Consider the following 10,288-nt stretch of genomic DNA (forward strand, 5'->3'; position numbering starts at 1 on the left):
CCACAGGATACCGTTTTGTCTCAAATTCCGAACACTTAAACTTTGATGGACATTAAACAATGTCTCATCCCTGAAAATGGTACTTTTTCGCGAAATTAATTTGATTTTTGGATACAATAGAGCCTTCTTTTTCATTTGACTTCGAAGTATTGATTTACAAATATACTTTCATGGTGAAAAACTAAAAATTACATTAATCATATTTGTTTCAAATTCCGAACACCATTTGGTCGGTGTTAAGTCAGACCGGACCATGTGGCATTTTTCTGATTTCGAGAAAAACGTGCTTGAAGTTTTGCGCTATAAGGGACCTTCATTGGGCATTCAAAGTAATTTCGATATGTTATTCCTACTGTAAGCGTGATTTCCCAAATCTGATAAGTGTGGTATGTATCTTACGTAATGCTTAACCAAATGCAATCAAAAACTCGCGATTTTTTATTTTGCGACTTGGTCCCCTCTGACTTAACACCGACTATTTATGTCACTGATTCATATTCCGAACACTTTTGTCTCAAATTCCGAACAGGAAAATAGCATTTGTTTAAAAAATTCATAACTTTTGAACTACTGTACCGATTCAGATGATCGATACATCAAAATAAAGAGAATTAGCCATTCTTTTCTCCACTTTAGGAAAATATTTCACTTGCAAAAAAAAATTGAATTTTGTTTTCGTAATTGTTGATTGTGTTCGTTTTTATTAGTTTACATGGTTTCGGGACCAAGGGCACTATATTTTTTATATTTTTTCTTGAAGGCTGAGGATTTTTTACATAACATATCCAAAAATCGGATATGCTTTTTTTCATCGTTCTGAGCCCTTGGTCCCGAGAACATGAAAACTATAAAAAAACACTTATTATGATAATAAAATTCAAGTTTTTTGCAGGTGTATTATCTTTCCAAAAAAGACCAACTAAATGGCTTTAATTTGATATGTCGATCATCTGAATCGGTCCAGTAGTTCAAAAGTTATGATTTTTTGAAAAAAGTCATTTTAGGAAAAAAAAATTAAATCGGAGAACTACAATATCGGGTTGGCATGGAATGGCTGTATAATCGAATCAGTATATAATCGAGTCCGACCTGCTACTTCAGGACCCCGGTTTTGTTATTGTGGTTTTAGTTGAAAACCTGACTAAGAAAATCAATTTTACTCTGGTTGATTTGCGCCTGCGACCTGCGTCTGGCAAGAAAAGAGATTGCAAATATTTGTATACAAATTGTATTTTATATTGTTGCCCCAGAATTGGATTGTCCTTGTACCGCAATTTGTGAACTATCGCTGTATTTGCCTGAAAATAGTGTGTTTAAACATTTTCTGTTCGGAATTTGATTCATGCGTTGAAACTTGATTCAAATTACGAACGCTACATTAACAATAATTTTAATAAAGATTACCGCATAAAAGATTTTTTTTAACAATTTATAGTAGATTCGTAAGGAGATTCTTACCGAACGAACATGAAAACAGCAAACTAAATAGTTAAAACAACTACAAAAATAGAAAAATTAACGATGCTTGTTTTCTACGGAATTTGCTAATGCAAACATTTTATCACTGGTTTTGATGGTCATTTTTTTGTAAATGCTTAGTACTATAAATTACAGGCAGTATCAATACCTGTAAATTATTTGAAAATGAAGCCTCTAAACCAAAGAATGTCAGGGTTTTCATTATGGAATTATTTATAACATTAAAGTTCAGTAATTTCTCATTTAAAAATGATGTGTTCGGAATTTTAATCATACACCGAAACTCGATTCAAATTCCGAACACTACTTCAATACTAATTTTAATAAATATTTCTGCAAAAAATATCATTTTTTTATCCATTCATTGTAGATTCTTACTTTTCTAGCACATAACATGAAAACAGCTAACAAATAAGTTGAAAAAACTACAAAAACTGAATAATTTACGTTGCTTGTCTTTTACGGAATTTGCTAATGCAAACATTTTATCATTGGTTTTGACTGTCACTTGGTTGGAAATGCTTAATAATATAAATTATCGACACCTGTAAATGATGAACTACAAAAACTTAAAAATTAAAGATGCTTGTTTTTTACGCAATTTGCTAGCGCAAGCATTTTATCTTTGGTTTTGACTGTCACTTCTTTGTAAATGTTTAATATTATAAATTATAGGCTGTATCAATGCCTGTAAATGATGTTAAAATGTAGCTTATACCTCAAAGAATGTCAGGGCTCCCATTATTCAATTATTTATAACATTGAAGTGTAGTAAATTTACAATTAAAAATGTAGTGTTCGGAATTTGAGACTGTTCGGAATATGAGACAAAACGGTACTTTTTAAATGTTGAGCGTATTTTTACACCCCTTTTTCACAATGTTTAAAAGCTAATGTAGCTACACGCAAACTAGCGTTGACAGAAAACATTTCATCTTTGGCAGAAATGATGCCATTTCGTGTGCTGGAGGGTCAAATGCGCAAATAATGAGCTGTTTTAAAAGCTTAAAAATGGTTTGTATGTATGCAAGCAGAAATCTCTTTCTGTTTTTTTTTCTCATTTGGGAATGTGCAAAAAAAAAGAGTCCGTACGACGTCAATGGGGATCGAACCAAGGCCGACTGGAATGCAAAGCTGTTTCACACGACCACGCTTTCCATATAGCTGTCAGAGCTATTATATAGAAGCATGATAATATTACACCTCAATATGAAATGAAGTTGGAAAGTGTTTTCTAAGAGGATAAAGATGAACATGAACGAGAATATATCTTTCTCTGTCTGGGCCGTGTATTTGGGCAACTGTACGAAAAGCTTTCATATGCTTTCATTTAAATGTGTCTCCTGTGTCGCTCGCTCATATTGGCTCTAGTATATATATATATTAAAGGGCGAACACGAAATTATTTCGACACCGAAAATGTCATGCCAATTTTCTTATAATGTTTAGAATCAAATCAAAATTTTAGGGTAGTTTTATACATATATTTACTTCAAAAATCAAAAGTAAAGTTAATCGATGGAGCCTTGAGTGTAAAATTGAACGCATTTTCGCTTGATGCCTTCCATCAAAGTCTTTACAGTGTCATCCGGTACCAGTTTCTCTGTTTTTTTTTCCATTTTCTTAACATGTCCTTCTCGTCTTTGACTGTCTCCTTGCTCTTCCGAAGTTTCCGCTTCATTATTGCCCAGTACTGCTCCACCGGGCGCAGCCCCGGACAGTTTGGCGGGTTTATGTCCTTTGGAACAAAATGGACAGAATTGACCTCATACCACTCCAGGACACTTTTAGAATAGTGGCATGATGCCAAATCTGGCTAAAATAGCGGAGCTTCATTGTGCTGCTGCAAGAACGGCAAAAGGCGCTTCTCGAGGCACCCAGATTTATAGATCTCGCCTGTGCCCTTTGTCACCAAAGGCACAGGCGAGATCTATAAATGCCAAACGAGATATTTGGAGGCGAACTTCGACATTTTCTTCTTCTTAAATTTGTCGTCCACATCGAACTTGCTCTTGCCGGTGAAAAACTCCAACCCCGGAATTTGCTTAAAATCGGCTTTTATATACATTTCCTCGTCCATCACACAGCAGCCATATTTTGTCAGCATCTTCTCGTAGAGCTTCCGTGCCCGAGTTTTAGCCGTCGATTGTTGCCGCTCATCGCGGTTTGGGAAGTTCTGTACCTTGTATGTATGTAGTCCAGCTCTTTTCTTTGCATTCCGGACGTAGCTCTGCGACATGCCGATCTTTTTAGCCAAATCACGGCTTGAGACGTTGGGATTTGCTTTAAGGGGGTATTCTAGTCTAGAAATCTGAAAAAATCGAAATTTTTTTTTTTACCATATTTCTGTAGTTTAGGCATTCAAGAATATACTCTAGAAAGGACTTATCGAAAATCCTATTATTTACCTAGTTAGAGCCATCTTAGTGATGTGGTATCTAACCTGTTACGGCCATCACAATGAACTTCAAACGCGTTTCTCTCGGAACTAGTTTTTTTCTAACTGGCGTACACGATATCTCAAGTTCTACTGAACCGATTTATGTCAAATTTATATGAAAATAATCTGCATACATCTCTCTATCGCATGAACCAATAAAAAATTATAACTTTTTAATTTTACAATTTTTAAAAAATCGGTAAACGCAAAAAAAACGTTTTAAACAGCATTTTTGTTTTCAAACGGCCGCCATTTTGTTAAAACCCATGTTTTTGACTTGTCCGAGGTTCATGCCATAGCGACATCTTTACTGATTCAGAATCTGTTCGATTTTTTTGTTTCAGATAACCAGAAGGACTGGAATCGTGTACGCCATGGCACAACTTTTTTTTGAACACCCTCACTTCACCAGCATGTAACTATTCTAATTATGAATATTTTTTTTCCGTCCTATTTTTGTTTTATTGTTGAAAGATAGATAAACGAATAATGATATAATGGATAGTAAAAATATTCTTTGTTTTATTTTTACGGAGTTCGAAAAAACGTCCGAAATTCGTGTCTCTACACTAGAATACCCCCTTAATCATCCGCTTCACCTTTCCCTCCGTTTTTTTGTTCTCCGGTCCCGGTTTTCTTCCAGCTCCTTTGCCGTGGTCCAACGTCAACCGCTCCTGGAACCGCTTCAACACTCTGGAGACGGTTGAATGGTGAATGTTCAACATTTTTCCCAACTGCCGGTGTGACAGGTCAGGAAATTCCAGGTGTTTGGAAATAATTTGTTCTCTCGACTCGCGTTGGTTCACCTCCATTTTCGTTTAATCGAAAAACACGACTTCGAGTTTGACAGCATGTAGACAATACACATCAATGAGAAAGTGTGCAAAATTTGGTTGATTTTTACCAATGGTAAAAAAGTTATGCCCTGTTGAATGTGTCGCAATAATTTCGTGTTCGCCTTTTATGCAAATGATATACGTGTATTGGGGAGTAGAACATTTTCTGTTATTTTCAGCTCATTTATGGTAATAAATCGGGATGCCATAACATGTGCTACAAATGAACTTTGGGTGTAAATTAACTTAACTAACATTAGCTAAAAAAAGTTTTATTTTGCTGAATAGATTGTGTTAAATGTTGTACCAAATATGAACAGCTATAGACGAAAATGATACCGAAGGAAGAACTATGTGTGATGTGTGCGCCTGATATGTATTTTCTTGACTAAAATACATCAGCTCGAAAATTAAGTACAATGAAAACTGAAACGATTATATTTGATTAAAAGAAGAAAATTTGTATCCTGCCAATAGAACATGAGATGCTCGCTGAAAGCTCGACAGCTTAAACGGAATGTACTATTACCGTTAAGTAACTTACGCAACCTGCAAAATTTTCGAAAGATGTTTGACGGCAAACGCTATTAGTGAATTGGCTTCAGATTTAGAGAAGAGAATATCAAAAATTACATTTCTGGCAATCCAAGATAAAATATTGACTGAATATTATTTCAAATTCAAGCACTGTAAGGAGTTATATGAGATCCAACTGAATCCTCCCATCACAAGCAGTTTTATGATGCTCTCAAATTCCAATCCATCTTGCAGGAATTGTCCTCTCCATCCCCTTTCTGGTGGCTACCCTACTGATCTACGCTTGCATTCCGGACCTTCGGAACATCCACGGAAAATCGCTGATATGCTACGTGCTCGCGCTGACCATCGCTTACGTTGTGCTGCTGCTCATAAACTTCAACATTGCGATCATCCCGTGCAATGTTCAGGGCTATGTGCTGTACTTTTCGGTGTTGGTAAGTTTCTTCTGGCTGAACGTGATGTGCTTCGATATCTTCTGGACGTTCAGTAGTGGAGTTGTGATCAAGAACGAACGAAAGCGATTTATCTATTACTCGATATATGCCTGGGGAAGTCCGATGTTCATTCTCGGACTGGCTCTGCTGTTCGACCACACCGACCTTGTAGAGGAAGAATATCGACCTCGCTTTGGGATGGAAGGATGCTTTATTTTCCGTAAGATTCAAAGTCTAAGAGTGTTTGGAGTTGGACAGCTCATAACGAATCCGTTTTTCTTTCAGATGACAAGTTGGTCGAATGTTTGTATTTCTATCTTCCCCTACTGCTACTGGTGGTAGCTAACCTGTACTTCTTCGTGGTTACCGCAATTCGGATAATTCGAATCCAGCACGCAACCGATGCGGCCCTGCGCAATGACTCGAGAAGACACAGCAAGTTCGAAAAGGATCGCTACCGCTTCAGTCTTTATCTGAGGTTGTTCATCGTGATGGGAGTGACGTGGACGTTCGAAATTCTCTCCTGGGCGGTGGGAAGCAACGATTGGTTCTTCTACTTATCGGACACCTGCAACTGTCTGCTGGGAGTGATCATATTTTTTCTGTTCGTTTGGAAACAGAAAGTGAAACAGCTGGTCGTTAAAAGGTAGCGTATAGTATTTCAGCTTGGAGTAAAATCCAACTCTTGGCTGTCAGTTTTACTGTGCTCACATTTTACTTTGTTTTTGATAGGATAGGATATCAACGAGAAACTTCACGTACGAAATCAACGTCCGTTAATACCGCGTCGACCACGACGAAATTTTCCAGTATTCAAGAGTCGTCGTTGATTCCGGTGCATGCAAACGCTTGACTCAAACTGTACCTAGATGTAATCGTATATGGAACGTTATTGGAACGCTGCTCGTTAAATATGCAACGTTTGCATTTGATATTTTTCTAAGAAACCAAAGAATGTTTTAAGATATTTCAGTGTGATGCTTAAATAAATAATTGTGTATCAAACCGTGGAGTGAAATATATAGTGGAGTGAAATATACGCTGAGGTTGTTTATGGTGAGCTCAAAATTCACGCGTTATCGAAAGCGTTTCAAAGGAAGATATGAATGTGGGAAATACTCGATACATTTTAAGATATACGATCACCCACGACAATACATCAATCATCAAAGTGGGAGAATATGGCTTACTCGATGATATTCACGTATTTTTTCATTTTTATACTTTTTTAGATACACAGAAGTAAGTCAAACCCGAGACAGATATTGAAGGGCCTTTTTCAACTGAAAGTTATCCCATATATATATATATGTCTGACAGCAATTAGAACGCTTCCTCCTAATGATATCACTGTTTGGCTGCCGCCCTCCTCATCTATTCAAACTACCCCACTCGCTCCAGCCATACATCCATTCTGAATACGTAGAAACTATTGTCGAACAACTGAACAGAGTTGATTTTTTTTGTCCAACCATGTCTCAATTAGACCTATAACATTGTATTTTACTTTCAAATAAGCCATAGAGAAGTTATCGATTTTGAATTTCAGACCACGATCGTTCTTGTAGTAGGAACTCTGTTATTCCCATTAATTGAATAGGGGGCCGTTGGCCTGTAGACTGGGCAAATCTGTGAATGGTGGATGGATCAGGAAGCGTATAGTTGGAAATGGATGTGTTCTTGTATAGAAGAGTAGATTGGATGACCTCTTCTGTACCTACAGACACACGACCGAGACGACTGCGACGATTGGAATTGAATCGACTCAATTGCAGAGGTGATCTAGCTGGCTGGAACCCGAAATTAGGTGAGAGAGCGACGATTCTGTAGTGGTAAGGGACAGCCGTGCTAAACTGGTCTGTTGCTTGTTTGGTAGTATAACTATCATATTCTAATGAAGATCGTCGGACAACTGTGGAGCAGCCGCAAGTGAATCCATCCGGAATTACCCAAACAGTTAATTGCACGGAGTTCTCAAAAATTAGTCATCTCCCTAACCTCATTGTGGCGTATTTTGCGAAAAGGTCTTGGCCTACATCTTTACAAGATCAAATAGACTCAAGAACCAAAGACACTTGACCGTATGACGCGCCGTAACTTCTCCGATTGGGCTCTCGAAGAAAATGGTGATTTTCATCACAGCGATGAGGCTCGTTTCTAGCTAAATGGCTTTGTCAACAAGCAAAATATGCGTTATTGGACAGATGCCAACCCTCATGCTCTTCAAGAAACAACAGAGACAACATCCAATGCGAAATTCGACATAAATCGAATTTAATTTATAAATAAAGAATAAATTTGAACTCAATAGCTCAAAAACCTGTGTTTTATTTTACAAAAAGTTTACAAGTTCTTAATGAAAGACTTGCTATAAACGAAATCGCTTCGAATGTAGTTTTGTGCTAATTATATTTAAAGAATTTTCCGAGAAATTTAGTCTGTTTTGTTCGAACGATTGTTCACTTTTTATAGAAGAGGTGAACATTTTTTTTTATTTCAGCGATTAATTCGCATTCGAAATTACTTTGCAGTTTAAGGGCAAAATTGTGAGTGGTAGATAACGACTTCAAATGTTCTGTTTACAAAAACTTATAAAACATATTACATGCTGCACTTGAAGAGGTCAGGAGGATGTCAAATGACTTAAAAATGCACGAAACTTCGAGATCTAGTGTCATCTCGAAAAAAATTGTAATGGGCTGTATCTAGGACACTACCGCATATTCTCGACGTAGAACTACGCAATTATATTATGCAATCCACTTGTTTACCACTTCGAATATTATTTTAGAATGCGAATATTATTTTAGAAAACGAAATTTTTCTAATAGATTATGTTCTTCGTTACAAAGAAATTTGATGAACGTCCTTTTGCGTTTGATATTATGCCTAGGACTAGCAAAATATGTGAACGGAAGAATTGTCAAACGATCATTGTATTTTACATTTCCCTCTGAAATCATTGCACATCTCATGTTTACGTAGTTCTCGAACCGCGAAAGTTTATTCACCTCTAGTATCTTTAATGACGATTTTCCCAGGCTTCTCAGTTTGAAAGTACGTTTTAGAGAAACATATTTCGGTCTGCACAACGACAAGCGAGTACAAAAGTACTCAACACCAAAAAAATACCCCAACTTTGCATGTATTTGCAAAGCGGATTCTCCCAGGCACATTAATTTTGAAGTTCGTGTTAGGAACAAAAATATCCTCGACTTGCATGTATATTTGCAAAGCGGATTTCCACAGGTACATCGATTTTGAAGTATGTGTTGGGGAAATCGTAAGTCAGGCCAATCAAAACTTGACAGTTATGGCGTTTAGATAACGCTTGACATTTTACAGTTATCCAACTAATGAATAGTTGGAATCTCATGAAAAATAAAATTTTATTGATTGTGATGACGCGTAGAAATATTTCCTATCAATTGATGCAAACATCTTTCCGATATGTTGAGAAATGTTCGAGTTATAAGCATTCTAAATACGGGTAGGGTTAGCTCACAAATCGGTAGAACAAATGTGTTGAAAAAAAGTTCTTTCAGTTTTCATGAATTTAAACCGTTTAGAGATTAGCGAACTGTAATGTATAGCATATCAAACAAATGTTAGAGAATTTCCGATTAGATTGGTATGCAAATCATGAGAATTCGTTCACAGTGAAAATAGTTATTAACGTTAACTTTATTTCATAAAAACGTGACCTGTTTTCTGATTTGGCACCCTTCCTGAAAGACATAGTTCTACGTCAAAAAAATTTTGGCCGAAAATCGTCCTTAGTCAAAACGGCAATGGAAGTATGGAGCAATTCCAAATGAAATCGACAAATGACAAAACATGAGTAATTTTTGATTCGAATGACAGTTTGTATTCCGTTTGGGTTGGAGGAAATATGAGTTTTCCACAGCAATTGGGAATTTATTGACTCAAGTGTAATTTTTGAAAAGGACGAATCGATTTTAGTAAGAGAAATCCTTGATAATTTATATCTCAAAAACTATGAGTCTTACTGAAATAGTGTTTAAGAAAGAGTTATAAAGTATTGATGTTAAAATGTGAAATAAATATACACTGAGAAAAAAATAGTACTCTTTTTTATTTACAAAAAAACCTTTTATTTGCAATATCTAAAATATGATTTTTTTTTATTTTTTCATATAACTTCTATCATGTAGAAAATTTAAAAAATAAGTCCAAGATGGTAAAACTATTTTTGACGAGCTTTATGGAACATCGAGTTTTTATGAATTTTCGAAACATCGAATTGTGGTATGCTAATAATAATTTTTAACCACAAATTATGAATTCTGATGTGATTTAAAATAAGGAAGCTCTCTATAATTTTTCTTCTAAATGCAACCATTCTCGAGATTTTTTAAAAAAACATTTCTAATTTATTGTCTTTTTCAATTTTAATTCTTTTAAATTACATACCTATTTTTTAATTCCAAGATGGTAAAAATATTTGTGACGAACTTGGCGGAACATCGAATTTTTATGAATTTTTGAAACTTAGAATTGTCTTAGAATTTCGAAAATTAGTATGTCAACAACTATTT

The 10,288-nt window shown here is 35.8% G+C and overlaps 1 protein-coding gene across 3 annotated transcripts in view; it reads left to right on the forward strand.

The window, feature by feature from the left end:
* Positions 1-6,768, forward strand: part of LOC129764650 (G-protein coupled receptor Mth2-like) — a 44,067-nt gene extending 37,299 nt beyond the window's left edge. For 2 of the 3 annotated variants that reach the window (XM_055763934.1, XM_055763935.1), the window contains exons 3-5: positions 5,527-5,949; positions 6,015-6,375; positions 6,462-6,768. In XM_055763934.1, coding sequence (XP_055619909.1) covers positions 5,527-5,949; positions 6,015-6,375; positions 6,462-6,582 — 905 coding nt within the window. In that variant the 3' untranslated portion in view covers positions 6,583-6,768. The remainder of the gene's footprint in view (positions 1-5,526; positions 5,950-6,014; positions 6,376-6,461) is intronic. The other variant, XM_055763936.1, reaches the window with a different exon arrangement.
* Positions 6,769-10,288: the final 3,520 nt, after the last annotated feature.

Source organism: Toxorhynchites rutilus, chromosome 2 (genome assembly GCF_029784135.1).
Source record: "Toxorhynchites rutilus septentrionalis strain SRP chromosome 2, ASM2978413v1, whole genome shotgun sequence".
Classification (NCBI taxonomy): Eukaryota; Metazoa; Arthropoda; class Insecta; order Diptera; family Culicidae; genus Toxorhynchites; species Toxorhynchites rutilus.